Source organism: Melopsittacus undulatus, chromosome 1 (genome assembly GCF_012275295.1).
Source record: "Melopsittacus undulatus isolate bMelUnd1 chromosome 1, bMelUnd1.mat.Z, whole genome shotgun sequence".
NCBI lineage: Eukaryota > Metazoa > Chordata > Aves > Psittaciformes > Psittaculidae > Melopsittacus > Melopsittacus undulatus.
Window position 1 is genome coordinate 77,402,348 of NC_047527.1, and position 15,630 is coordinate 77,417,977.

At 35.9% G+C, this 15,630-nt stretch overlaps 1 protein-coding gene across 4 annotated transcripts in view; it reads right to left on the bottom strand.

Annotated features, from left to right (window-relative positions):
- Positions 1–5,944: 5,944 nt before the first annotated feature.
- Positions 5,945–15,630, bottom strand: part of CDH18 (cadherin 18) — a 172,401-nt gene continuing 162,715 nt past the window's right edge. For all 4 annotated transcript variants that reach the window (XM_005153354.2, XM_031052837.2, XM_031052838.2 and 1 more), the window contains 2 exons: positions 7,995–8,246; positions 5,945–6,435 (listed from right to left, as the gene is read on the bottom strand). In XM_005153354.2, the coding sequence (XP_005153411.1) occupies positions 5,945–6,435; positions 7,995–8,246 (743 nt within the window). The remainder of the gene's footprint in view (positions 6,436–7,994; positions 8,247–15,630) is intronic.

Here is a 15,630-nt window from a genome sequence, read left to right on the forward strand (position 1 = left end):
TGTTCTTGAGACTTTAAAACAGGGCTGAATTTTACTTATGGATGCTTTGTCCCACATCAGTTCCAGAATACACAGGAAAGAATTACTTTTAAACATGGAACATGGATATTGATTCAGATTTTAAGTGAACAATGTGCAATCTTCATAAAGTCAAGAACAATCTGATTTGTAGCAAGATGATGTGGCTGTTAATGGTGTGTTAAGAGTTGCAGCATTCCTCAGAACTGTGTTTAGACTGTACACCTGGCAGACACATTTAGACTGACCTGTTCTTATCCAGAATTCTAGCATAAGATATGCTGTTCAGATACTAGAACAGTTCACTTATTTACATGTACTTTTATCAGGCTTTCCATTCACCTCACCAGCTAGTTGGACATGAAAAATTTATGATGACAAGGTCCACTCTGAAGGTCCCATGGACCCTGATTTTGTTTGGGCTTGTCTAGGAATCTAACATCTTTCAAGCTCTGTGTGCCTCGAGCCCTAATCCAAATGTCATTTTTCCCTTTCAAGGTTGCTTTGCTGATGAAGATGTTTCTGTAGGTGCTGACTGCCCACCACCTATAATAAACTCTATTGCATGTACTTCCAGAACAAACCAAATTTAGAGGCAGCTGGTGAGAAAAGAGTTCAATGCATCTTCAGGGCTTTCTTTATTAATTAAAGTTGAGGTGTGTTGGTGGATTTGTGAGGAGTTACATGACGCAGAAATGCTACACAGTATTGTAAAGCCCACAGAAAAAGGTGACTAAACTCTCAAGCAAAGCTTTCTAGATTTTAAAGGTTCTTTGTAGCTAAATATAAATAATAAATGTGCCACATATAGAATAAGTAGTATGGACTTCAAGCAATCTGACATTTAACAAAACTACCTGTATTATTGTTAAAGTATAGTGAACTTTCCCAAGACAAAAAAAAAAACCAACAAAAAAACAAAACAACAAACGACAACCAAACACCAAAACCCACAAACAAAAAAAAACCACCCCCCCCCCAAAAAAAACCCATCCCAAATGAGTTCAGTGAATTTTAAACATGAAAGATGATCTGAAATCTTTAGAAACATAGTTTAGAAAGTTTAAACACTTCAAATGAGGATCCAAACAAAAACCACAAAAGCACTAATTCCTCTCCTGAACTTGCATTCAGATTCAGGCTGACAGTACTTGTCTTGCAAATATTATCTTACCATAGTAATTTTTTTATAGGGCGAGGCACATGTGGGTATTGCATAGTATGGTGCTACATAATTTAAACTGGCCTGTGGGCAACAGACTAAGTAGGGTACTATAATGTATTTTCATTTCCTATCAATCCTTAGCACTGTTTTTGAATTTTACATCTTGGAAAGAAGGATTTGCATGCAATAAGTTCCTTGTTAGCCATTATTTTGTAAGATGTAATCTGTTGGTAAAGACTGTTAATTCCTTTGAAAAAGAATATGCATTTCATTGCATGTGCCTGAACATCATCAGTGTGAATGACCTTGCCTGTTTTTTCTCTTCTATTCTGTGTCAACTTAGGATAATAACCCTGGCTGTTACCACCAATCTGGATTCATAGATGTGAAATTTCCTAACTCACTCATGTGGATAATGTATTCATCCTATAATGCTGTATTTCAGTTTCAGGACAGTGATGGTTGGAGTGCAATAGTTGCCACAAGTAAAAGTAATGTACCGGTTAGCAGTTATATTGCAGTCTGTTGCAAAGTATCTCTCAGTATCTCCCTCTCTCCCTACCCATCTGTAGCAATAATCATGTAAGACAGCCTTTGAAGCAGCAACACAACCAAGTGACTATACCTGACATTAAATTCTAGATAAAGTTACCATATACTATTTCTGACATTGGCCTCATTAACACTGCCATATTGTGTCTGATTCTTCAAGACAGAGTGTCTTTTGACAGTTAACATTTCTTTGGTGAGTATAAGTATAAAACACAGGAGTGAAGAGAAAGTAACCTGTTCCAGTTGTGATGAGGAATACAATAACCCATCACCATAGCAAAGAGCATATTTTATTTGAAAAATACGAATAAAAGGTTTTGTCCCTTTTGTTTATTAAAAGAAAATGTAACAATTTCTATCAATAACACTTGCATAAGGAGGTATACTTTACATTACTCTTTTGTTAAAAAAAATAGATATATTTTTGGAGACTTTGGAAAAATAAGGATGGCCCAATACTTGCAACACACTCCTTATGTTTCTTAGAATGCACTGTGACATTTATATGTAGTGCAAGTACAAGGTCTTAGCACTTTATAGTCCACAAAATAACCCTACGCAGCATAATTTCATCTTCTTTTCTGCATTTAGAATATTTTCTTTGTTATCCTCTTTTTGTGAGACTATGAGTTTGCTTAATTCCAGGCTGGTCCAATACTTAGATATTTTAAAAGATGATTTTACAAAGCCTTAAACCACAGAAATATGTAATTCATTTTAAATACCAATGAGAATATTTTCACATAGACATTTTCTTGCAGTATTCACAACTTAAACAACTGTATCAATCAGAATTCAAAACCAAAAACATTTACAATTCTTTTGGTTTTCTAAGAAAGCAAAAAAATAAAGTGCATAACACAGTGAAATTACTTTCAACTTTTACAGTCTTTCATGGATATGTAATAAATGACAACACTGATGAACAAATTAATTTGTTTTCAATGAATTAAACTAATGCCAGTTGAATTCAAGCTCCTCCTCATCCTTGAAGTGTATTCAATTACATTTTGATCATTTTTAGGCTGACAGTGCATTTTCACCTTTTAAAATACTTATACAGATCATTTTCTCAGATGACATGTCAAGATTAACGAGTGTCCTCACCATTACAAGAAAGAGGGTTTGTTTGACGGAATATGACCAATTAATTTGGTGTAAGTGTACTATTTGTTGAATAGCTGTTGCAGAAATAAAATTGTAAATTGGAAAGCCCTTAAGCACCATTTTGTATGTGCTATTTAACTTCACTCAGTATCTGAAAAACTGGCAGTTTTCAGCTTTTAGTTGTTAAGCTGCAACAGGATTTCTATTTAGGCTAACAGGAAAATAACTGAGAATGTGAATACACAAAAGATCAAGTAAAGCTTTAAGTAAAGTGCATACAACCAGACTTAACCATGAACTAGGAGTTTCCCACAATCACTCAATATATAGTTTGTTTAACCAGCAATGCTACAAAACGATCATGCCCTCCATGGCATACAGTGTTAATCTTTTCCTAGTTTAATCAATGTTCACATAGAAATTCTAAAATGTAATTTTTTTTTTCTAGGAGACTAAAGGAAAAATTAGTGGGATTAGGGAAAGAAATATGTAAACCTGTTCTTTCTGCACTGTGAGGCCTTTTTCTATGGCCCTGAAGATTTAATATTCTGCGATTTGTCATGCAAACAACACGGCACTGTGACGTGTGTTTGAGTGAAAAACAGTAAGCATAGCAAGCATGCAGATGTGTCATGATAAAAACTTACATCTGGTGATCACTGTGGATAGGATGTACTGAACTGGACACAACACAACATCACTGAAACAGCATCTCAATAACCCTGCAGAGTTTTAAAGGATTCAGGATTCATGGGGCTGTGGGGCTGTGGGCATGACGCATGTGTTGTACAGCAGCAGAGAGACCACCAAGAATAGTGAAAAGGGAATTCTTATTTCTCTGAGATATGACCTCCTTCTCTCATTAACTTAACATAAGCATAAGGAGTGATTATTTGCTTATGCCACTGCACTTCTGTTGGCTTTAAGTCTGAACATTCTATGATGCAAATAAAAAGAAAACAATGGTGGGAACACTGCTTAAAGCACAAAATACAAACTCTGCTTCAGAGGAACATAAAGATAACTAATACCTCAAAACTATAATATAACAGTGAATGCAGTTTTCATGCAGATGCAGTATGAAGAATTATGGCCCATGGTATGACTAACACTGAAATGCTTTCTTCTTAGGACTTGATTAATTTTTTTTTTTGCTAAAAATTTAGATGTTGACATAAAGCAAGTGTGATCTAAACCAAAGAAAATTTATCCTCATAAAATCCTGCACTACTAGTCACTTCATTTGGGACAAAACTGAAACATAGCCTAACTCTATCCTCCAGAAAGACAATGCATAAACAATTCTCAGCTTGTGTATAACTCTTACTGCATTAAAATATCTGTTTTACTTTTTTTCTAAAATCAGAATGTCTCCTTAAATACACTTCTAGAAGATGTCATATTTGGTAAAAATAAATAAATAAAAATCTGCACACAGATTATTAAGCTAATTTCAAATTACCCACAGAACATTTTATAGTTCAGGGTATTTTCCCTTCTAATTTGTCTTGTGGTTTCAGATGTTGACAGAAAGAGGAACATTGTGACTAACAAAACAGTTGAGTAAAAACCAGTTCTACAACTACAGTGCAACTAATACATTTTACAGTTTGAGAAGTTTTTTATAAGCCTACTTGCTAATTTTGCCAGAGGGCTGTTTAAACCAAAAGCAGTCAAATACATCTCAGGAAGCAGTTAATTTAAAATAATATATCCTCAAAGTAGAAGTGATCAGAAGTTTCAGTCATATCTGGGACCTACCCAATCATACAGTAAAGAAGGGAAGACTTCATAATCTTGTTCACACAGTAGGTCCACAATAAATGCAGACCCTTCTCTACTGAGCTCAAGGTACAAAAAGTTGAAACTTCAGACAAAACAAAGAAAACCGTAAGAATCTGCTGGATTAGGTGTTACGCAGCCTGCAGTGTTAAGAACTGTTTAGCAGTTCTACAATGCCAGAAAATTACTAGCATAAGAAATCTATTTAACCCATAGGAAAATTAAGAACAATTAAATATCAGTTGATTTTTTCTTAACTAAAAAATCATCATCTTATTCTCTGCTTAAATTTTTGTTAACCCAATGTCTTACCAGCAGCTGTCTTGTTTTCAGTCACACATGGAAATAGAGAGACATGGTGATTAAGAACTATGTTTTAAATCGATTGGTGTAGCTCCTGGACTCAGAACAGCAGAAGACTTGAAAAGCTTCATCTACTGACGTAAGTGAAGCACAGTGAACCGAACAGCTGCATCGTTTAATAGTGCTGCCATGACTGTTTTTATTGAAAGAGCCTATGCTTCATCTGCTTTGCTGCATAAAGAGTACTTTGGAACCATTTAATTTAAATGAATGATGTTCCCATGAAAAGACAGAAAACAAAATCACAACACTGGAAACAACAGTTCCTATATCACACAGGAACAGAACAGGCCTGAGGTTATGGGTTAGAGCCACATCAGAGCTACAAGCTAATGACATCCTCCCACTGTCAGCTGGTTGTGGAGGAAAAGATTATGAAGGACATATCAAGAAGATATAATCTCAATGAAATTTGCTAATTCAGTAAGATTAAATCATCAAAGGACTATTTAAGAGGACAGGTGTGGTTTATCCCTTCTGTAAAGGAAATAGGCTTAGCACTTCACACTGATAGTAAACCCCATTGTCTACCTCACATTGGGATCACAAGGCTAGAGCACAGCTAAAAATGCAACCTGCAAGAGATTTGCTCCTCCGTTAGCTATCTTCCTAAACTGGCATGACCATAAATTTATGGTAGCTTTGAGATGTTAAGCATATTGCAATAAAAATGTCATTGCTTGGCTTTACTTTAGGTATTGTTACAGATACGGTACCACAGACTTTATTGAGCAATTAAAAAATATACACAAGGGACAAATAGCTTCTTTTTTCTGTATTTTTCAAAACTCGACTTTCTTTCAATTGGAGAACCCAGTTTCAGATATGAAAAGGGCACTTGTTCTACAGTAACTGCATATAACTTGCTCAGTTCCAAGTACTGTATTCATTTTTTGTTACCACTGCTGTCATTATATCTCCAGTTGTTTAGAAACTTCTTCGTTCTGGGAATTACAACTAAGTTGTTCTTTCTGATTCTATTTCCCCATAGAGTTCAGCTAGCTTCTTGAACTCAGGCCCCCAGTCTCCAAGGTAATTATAATCCTGGTCAGAATGTGTTGTGGCTGAATCCAGAGAGCTGATAGATCCAGCTTCTGATCTATGACCCTCATAGGCATATGTCTGTAGGGAGTCATATGGGGGCACACTGGGGTCCAGATCAGCCTCTGCCAGTCTTTGTTTAATGAACTCCTGAACATCTATACTGTCAAGGCTTGAGGAGGCATGATGCCTGAGCACAGGCTTCACTTCAGGGCGAACATCCCTTCGATATTTTAGCTCCTCAGCAGCTGATGGATTCCTCAGCGCTGTGATGTCAAATGCTTCTGTGTCTTCTTCTCCACCACCTTCATCATCATATGTCACAACATTTTCCCGGACATCTTCTTCTGAAATGATCAGTGGCTCCTTCTTGCTTCGTCTTAGAGTGATGAAAAGGACCACAATTGCTAAAGAGAAAACTGCAGATATTAGAGTAGGTTTAAAATTTACATCTGAAATAAGCAGATATATCCTAAAGAAATATCAGATACTAAGTCAAATACAGAGGTGTAATATTTTCATGCTAATATAGGTATTTGAAATCATTACATCAGGCATGCGTCTGTAACAAAAAAGTCACCAGACCTGTCCGATCTGGAAAAGAGCGTAGTTGTATAGGTAAGAGAGCAACGGCTTTGCTATGTAACATGTTGCCTGAAGATAGATTACTGTATGCCTGGAAAGCACCCATGAAATCCATACAGCTGTGTTTTGGCATAGCAATACGCCAAAGTGCAACAGGCTGAGACCACACAGTTAAGGGGAAAATTAATAATGCTGTACTGAAACTACAAATTTCCAGTACAGCCTGGTCTTCCAAAGGGCCAGTAAAAAGAACTCTTCATATTACCTTGGTAGGGATTACTGGGGTTTCTTGAGCCAATAATGAAATCCACTGGTTGGATTATTTGAGATTTCATAAAGGACATAAAAAGGGATAACATTCAGTTGAATGAGTTATTAGGGCTGACATTTTTCTGAAGCATTGCTAAGGACTTCCAGTGCTTCATTAAAATCAGTATTTAGCACATATGTCCATTTAAAAGGCAAAAGGTTTTTTTTTTTTTTTCTCTCTTATGAATATTCAATCTTGTATGATAAAACATAGGATTATAAACTAAAATGATTACTGTACATTTTAAGACAGCCTCTTGACTAGGAAGTTCTGAAGTAAGCTGTGAGGAAAGTTGTCTTCAGAAAATGTACAGCCTTTAGAAAAAATCATCAAAATCTCCTATGTGGGTCACATTATAATGCCTATTATTTCTTGTTGTCTCTATACGAATGCAAAAAAGCACATGAGTAGTGCACACACATGTACTTGCAAGTTGTGCCTCTGCCAGAAAAAAACCTCAAAACAATAACAAAAGGATATATTAGTTAATGGGTAACATTCAAATTGGACTGGAGAAGAGGAAAAAAAAAAGTTAAGAGAAAATGCACTTGCAGTGGCATTTATCTAATGGAGTCACCTTATAGTCTCATACAGCCCTTGCCCCTGTGGATTATGTTGTGCATTTCTATCAGCTTATCCTACAAAGGTAATTAAGAAATGGCTTTTGTACAGTGCTAATGGTGCTGCTTAAAGTGCAACACATTTCAAAAAGCTTTCCTCATTTCTCTTCTATCATTTTTCACACTGCTGTAGACATGGAATTAGAGTCACTGTTTTTTTGAAATATTTCCAAATTACAGAAAAAAAAGATCTGCAGTGCTAATTACTTGATAACCTCTGAAAAAATAGTTTCTGGTGGATTCCAGATATTCATGAACATACTTTAAAGGCATTTTTCCCTATTAATTTTAGCTAAACCTTTCCCCCTTAATCACAGCTATGTGTTTCTAATTACCTCCTACTACCAGGCAGCCCCCGGTTCAGAAACATACCATATTAAAAATTTTTGCCCTGTCACATTCAGAAAGACAGTGAAAGGATAGCATTACTCAATATTGTAAAATAGTTTACCAAGAAGAATGACAACACAGAGCAGGATTGCAATTAAAGCTCCTGTGCTCAAGCCAGCCGAGGAGAGGAAAGCTTCAGCATGGCAAGTTCTCACTCGTCCATCTTTCTCACAGGCACAAACCCTAATTGTGAGAGTACTGCTGCTGCTGAGAGGGGGCACTCCACCATCAGAAATCAAAACAGGGAGGTAATAGGTATCTTGAGTGGTTCGACTGTATCTCCTTCTTCTTGTCAGGATACTGGCTGTATTATCTACAATATAAAAATGAGAATATCATTTTAATGAAGACAAAAAAGAAAAGTTCTTGTTTCCCATTGAGTAGAAGCATGTAGAGAAGAAGTAGAAGCACTTACAACTAGAGAGTCCTAATCTGTGAAAATTAAGAGTCTAGAATTAAAATTTGTCAGGAAGCATTTGTGGCCAACATAGTAAAAAGAGGAAGCAGGGGAAGTAATTAATACTACCTAAATAAGATTATTTAAGCTCATGTACTTTTCTTAGAGTCTAAATCAACTCTGCAAATATTTTGGGCCCAGTTTGCAAATGCTTTAATCCCATGATATGCTGTTGGTAGTATATGGGCCTACCTGGAATGTTGAGGATACCTGTTGTGAAACTCATCCACAACATAAAAATCTTATTGATTTTCAGAAGAATGTTAGAATGTCTTCAGCAAAAGTTAAAATAAAATTTTCATGTTTTACTGTTTGTGACAGTTTTTATAGATCAAGTGAGCTTTCAGAAAACATCCGAAAGGACAGTGGCCAAAGACTCATGCTGGGGAGAGGTCACGAGGCAGAAAGTAATGGAAGAGACAAGGAGGAAGGAAAGGAAAAATGAGCAAATATCGTATGTTCTAAACAGGTAGAGGTAAAAGGTAAATAAGCAAAGCGGAAACAGTGATGTAAGATTTTGTCACAGGTCAGCTGGCATATATGTACAGTCAATAAGAATACTAATGTTTATTACAGTAATTGAAAGAGCATATATAGGCATAAATCAAGATAATGAGTTGCCACCCATATCCCTCTAAGTCCAAGAAATTAAGGGGCATAAAAAGAGTGCATGGAAAGAAATGTTACGGGAATATGTAGTTGCATCTTATTCTCATGTATATAAAATTTAATTTCAGTTTGTTACTACCACGTTATAACTACTGGCCCCTGAATAAGAGATAAACTATCCACAGATAAACTAAACTGGAGACACTGAGAAATCAGGGACATGAGCAGCTGTGGGGAGAGAGAGATGGGGACTATGAAACAGGAAGAGAGATTGGAAGAAAAGAGCTCTCATGCTGCTTGCCCATGATTAACAGTTTTCAAATTGCAGGTTTGTGGGTTTGGAGTTTTTTAACAACACTGGGATGACAAGTGCAAAAATATGTCTGCTGGATTTCTCTTCATTTCATAATCAAACGGGAAAATTTCACTGTCGCTGCAGTGTTAAATGGGTTTCTCATAATATATGGAAAAATGAAGTCTGTAGCACTTTGGAAAAAGCCAACATGACAATACAGGAAGTGTGGCATATTTTAGCCCATAGGACTGATTACTTTCCACATGCATATTTGAATGGAGGAGGTGAGTTTTTGGTTAAACTTCATACAAACTCTTTACCTACTACTCTTCATGCCATATCTAACAAGCTCTGTGCCAAATTTTAAAACACTCACTTTAACTCATCTCTCTCAATTTTTTTCTTTTGCATACCACCTGACAGTGGTACTGAGAAAACCCAGTAGTATATCCCTACATGAGCATAATGGCATTACATTATATATTTGGCAACAGGTTTTACATAAGAAATATCTATGAGGTGGGAAGGGGTTCCCTTGCTGCTGAGCGAAGAATCAAGCATCAGGTTCCATTGCATTGAAGTTCATTAGCTTTTCTTCTCCATTCGCCCTATTTATCTGCTTGGAAACCTCCAGCATGGTCAGCCTGTTATAAACTCGTTTTGTTCCTCTCTCTTGCAGTGAGTGCAAAGTATGACATTCATTCATTCATTCATTCATTCATTCATTCATTCATTCATTCATTCACAATAGGCCTTGAAGTGCTCTTCTACTTGTTCATGTCAAGATATACTTTTGATGACTGAATCCCAAGTTTCATGCCAGCTTCCTCTTTAAAGGCATGACATCAGCCACTTCTAACGCCATTTATTTTCATTCCATTTTCAGAACCTTATGGAAATCTGAATGAGATGAACTTTTTTTGTCTGAAAAATCTGACACAAAGAAATACCATCACTTTTGGAAATGCCAGAGGTTATAAAATACCTATGTAAAACATACTATTTTCCTTACATTGTTACTTACTAAACACATACACACACACACGCATACACACACACAAAATAGTGTGTTCAATAACCTACAGAAAAACCCCAATACAGAGGTGGTTAAAAGATATACAGTAAATTACTATTTTCTTTTGATATAGGATTTTGAACATGCTTCTTATGTGCCTATAGAATATAACATACAGAAGTATTTCTTTTATTCTCATTAAAAACCTGTTAAAACTTCTCCATACTGCTTAATATGGGCTTGTGAAACCTTATGAAAACATACCGAAGTATTCTCATTAATGCTGATTTTTTTTCATTATCTTATTGTTGAGAAATTATTTTCACATTATTCTGCAACTAGACTAAGGAGCAAAGTGTTCTGTGTTATAATTGAGTCAACTGAAGAAATCAAGCTTTATGTCACTGAAATTCAGACTACATTTATTGTACGTAGAAAACTCTCCCCTAAAGCAGACTGAGAAGTGGCCTTAAGGTCATAATTGCAGATTATGCCCACCCATGGAGGTATTACTAAGCTCTGCCAGTTGAATTTTAAGTTATATGGAAAAGTCCTCAGTCTTATTTTACAAATTTGGACGAGCTTTTTCTTTAATACATGCATGTCTTCTTCTTTTAATTAAATGCAGAACATGAATAATCTCACTGATCTATTTTAAAATATTCCTAAACCAAGCAAATAATTTTACGGAACACAGACTGCAAAGAGGTAGATTGCCTGCATGTCTTAATTTTTCAACAAATATCTTGGTACAAGTAGAAGGTAAAGTAAGCAGCTGTTGTTTCTGCTGCATAGTGTTACATAAAAACATTTTGCTAGCATTTTTAAAATAGCATCTTACCCATTTACCACTCTCTCCTTTTTTTTCATGCCACATTGTCAGTCCTGACTCCCTAATACTGCTGCAGGACACAGATAAAATCTTCCATGGTTCAAAGACGGAAACCACTATAGAATACAAAATGACCTTCAGCTGATCTGCCTGTCAGCTGCCAAAACAGTGGCAGATTGAGCTCTAGATACAGCCCAAGAGCAGAAATAACCTCACATATCTGTGATTAGTAGGGAATTTCAAATTAATACATATTTTGCATAAAAATAAGTTGATGCTGACAGTATATATAAGGTGATAACTGCTGCTTCTATCTTTCTCCATGCAGAAAAAAACTGTGTATCACCACTTCCTCCATATGCATGAAAAACTCCACTCACTTTCTAGTTGTTCAGAATCCATTTTATAATTGCTTCACTTCCTTGAAATGCAACTTATTACAGATTATTAGCAGAGCTCCCTTCTAGCCATTTCTCTTTTTATCTCCTCCAGCTGCAGGTTGTCAAACAAAACAAGGCTTCGGAGTGAGCAACATGCTAAATTTTAGCATTCTCACTGGCATTGTGTTTGCCTGGGCCAACTAGGACTCTCTCATGTAACACCCAACCACAGTCAGAGCTAGCAGCACACACCAGGGACCCTTCCCAGCAGGCAGTATGGACAAGAGTGAGCTAGGTTTGTCTCCCCTCGCTTTACACAGTGCTTCAACATTATTTCAACAACCTGCAGATCCTGAGCAGCCTCGCTACACTCTCTGCAGCATGTAAGTTCCTTCTGTGACATGATAACATGGCTCTGTTGAGCTGCAATACAAATTTTCACGTTATTTCATAAATTCAGAAGAGAAAATAAATTGCAATAATGAAACCTGAGCTCCCCTGTGGTTTGTTCTTTGTTCTTTTTTCTCTCAGCACTAACATTGCCACAATAAAGTCTGAGTGGTCACATAGAAATCCCACTAAAGTCATTAGAGAAGCACAATACTCCCACATGCACTTTTAGCCCATGTACTTATCAACAGAAAGAGAAAGCAGTTTCAAAGAAGTGACAGTTCTGAGAAGAATTATATTTCAAGTTACAATAAATAAGAAGGTGACATCAGAACAAAGTTATACAGAAATAATACCTTAAAAACCTAAGGATATTTTCAAGGACTCAATTTGAAACGTAAATTCTGTAGTGACACTACATCCATGAGCTAAGCATTAATATTAACAACTGTCATGTCTCTCAACCCAAAAGAAAAAAAATTCTCAAATCTCATACTGTTAAATCCAAAAGGTGACAGCAAGTGTTATTACACTGTAGTGACAGGAGAAGGGGTAATGGGTTCAAACTTAAACAGGGGAGGTTTAGATTGGATATAAGGAAAAAATTCTTTGCTGTTAGGGTAGTGAAGTACTGGAATGGGTTGCCCAAAGAAGTGGTGAATGCTCCATCCTTGGCAGTGTTCAAGGCCAGGTTGGAAGAAGCCTTGGGTGACATGGTTTAGTGTGAGGTGTCCCTGCCCATGGCAGGGGGGTTGGAACTAGATAATCTTAAGGTCCTTTCCAACCCTAACTATTCTATGATTCTATGATTACCAATAATAAGAACAGTCTTTCAGTTTTGCTTAATATTCTATTTCTATTATGGTGTCTACAAACCCCAAACACATTAGTTCTGCTACCTTGTCCATATAAGAAAACCCTAAAACTTTTTTTTCCATGCCAATTTTCTTGGGCCTATAGGCAAAAAAGGCCCAGTATTCAAATCTGAGCAGGAAAGCATAACCTCCTCCTTCCATCCTCTGGCATAAAAGAAAAAAGAAAAAGAGTGAATGATCTATAATCACCATACAGCTACAGAAGCAGCGATGAAAAAGCAGGCTGAAAGAAAAGTATCAGAGACTGAATATAATGAACAAAATCTAAGTATTCCTGAGCAGGAACTTAACAGCAATGAAAGGATTTAAGCACAAGAGATTTTTGGCAAAGATGTAAAAGAAAGAGCATTGAGATACGAGCATGTGCACTAAAAGGATAACTGTAGACAGATGTGGGAAAATTGTGAAGAAAATATATAAAAACTGTGAGAAATCTAAAAAGACAAGACCAAAATGACAAAATAGAAAAACCCAATAATTTGAATGTTACAGTGAAAAAATCTAGAAAGAGCTATATTAAATAATGCTCCTCTTGGGTGGAAGGTCTGGCCAAACAAGGGACTGACAGTTTTATACTACACAAAGTAAATACAAATTAGAAAAAAAAAATATATATATATATTTTTTCTTTTAATGCTGTATTTCTTCTATGAACACTAAATTGTTTTTCTGGTATCATTAATATCACAGAATTAAATATTAGTATAAGGCACAATTTTAGCAAAGAAGGAACTAGAATACATTTTTTAATTTAAAAAAATTGCCATGTTCGTATTCTCTTGAGCAATAACTAGATTTCTGTAGAAACAGATGCTACATGACATATACCTATGACATTCTGTGACAACATACACAACTATATGCATTCCCAAAGAAAAAATGTAAAGCTTTTCCTTCAATGCAATTTCACAAATTAAAAAAAAAAGTATCATAAATTTTTGGGCACTGGCATGGAAATTTTCTGTTCGTAAAATCATCAGAGGTGTTAAATATAGCGATTACTCTCAATATTATAGACTTACATACAGCAACTCTTAGTGTATGCCTATGTATACATATGACCAAAACACTGGAAAGTAACTTAGCTCCCACATACTATTCTTTGTCATTAAATCTTTCAGAGTATTTTACAAATGAGATCTCTAACATTTTTACAGCGAAGAAAACTACATCTAAGGACCGATTTTCTGAAGGTCCCTGAAAATCAAGGATAGTGGAAAATGACCAAAGCTAATGACATTGGCATAATACAGAAATAATGCCTCTGATGTTGCAGTCAGAGCTCTATCCTTGAGGACAATCATATGTAAAGGTATGCTAACAAAGTGAATAGATAATAAAACCTTAGCTAAACTGCAGTAGCAGCTGCATCCTGACACCTATTCTGATGTTCTACATTTTCATGTTTTAACTGTTTCCATTCCTTATCAAAAACTACTGGAAGACCCACTGAGAGAGGAGCTAAAGACATGGCAACTACTAAGAAAAGGATCTTACCATGAAAACAAAAACATCACAAAAATTATAAAAGTTACAGGCAGCCAAGTATGAAGGCAGATGCTGACGACATAGGAAATCACTTACTGAGGGGGAAAACAAAGCTTGTTTGAAACAAGGAGGAGAGAGGTCATGGACTGAGAAATTCCTTTGATACCTGAAAACAGATACAGCAGGTAGACAAAGAAACAACTGTGTAGGATAGCAGCAATAGCACTAGGATGATGAGGACTACAGATCTGATTCCTCTAGGCTTGGAAGGGAAGATCTTTTTACTGCAAGAGATTTAAACTGTGAACTTAACCCCTGAGAAGTATGATAAGAACCATGAACCTCTGGAGATGAAAGGGCTAACTGCTAAGAGAAATTTACAGCTCCAGAATAACGAGAGATTTGTATGATTCCCTGTGGTGCACATTGACCCATTTCATGATCTGAACTTTCTTGTATTTGGGCTGTGCTTTGCAAACGTGGCAATTAGAACTTAACATTAATCTCAAGTGGGTTTGAGGTTACCCATGGGAAATTCTGCATGGCTCTAAAGCAGCAGTTCTTCACACTCTGAGGAAGTGGTAGTTTATTAAGCTAGACTGCACACTATACATAAAGCTGTTCTCCCATTCCTTTCTCTGTCATTTCTGCTTTTTTACACTGAGTTCTGGAACTGTGAAAAGAAAGAAGGGTATAGGGAAAACAAGGAAGCTGAAATACAATGATAACACCATGGAAGGTGAGTACTGCAGCACTTTGGAAGATACTCATTTAGTATTCACAATTTGAGAATTCCTTTGGCTCATTATACTTTGGAGGCAGACACAAGAGAAATGGAAATTAAAAAAAATAAAAGTAAAATCTTGTTTATAGCTTAAGGCATGTTTTAATTTTCAGCTCTGCCTATTCAGAATTCTGCAATTCAACTTCTATAAATTTTCTCAGAAGTCATAACTAATTAAACCCAAAGAAAATATATTAGAATGATTTGCTTTTTTTATATTTCTAAAGTTAGAGCAGCTAATTTGCTTATGTGGGACTACACTGATAGGCATTCTGTTTCATTTCTTTACTGATAACACTTGTAAATATTTTTTCTTTTGTGCTGGTTTCAAAGCTATTGCCAGTGGGCAAAAGCTATTGTAAATTTTTATTTCATTGCGTAGCAAAAATGAAAAGCAACATAGAAGACTTTTTGGGCCTAAAACATACTTATCTACTTAGGAGTTGTTTGTGAAACACCAACAGGTAGTAGCATTGAAAGAAATGCATGAAGAACCTATACACTACACACTAACCCACCTATCTGATCAATCTTAGATCCAACATTTTAAAATCAAAAAGTGATCAAAGATG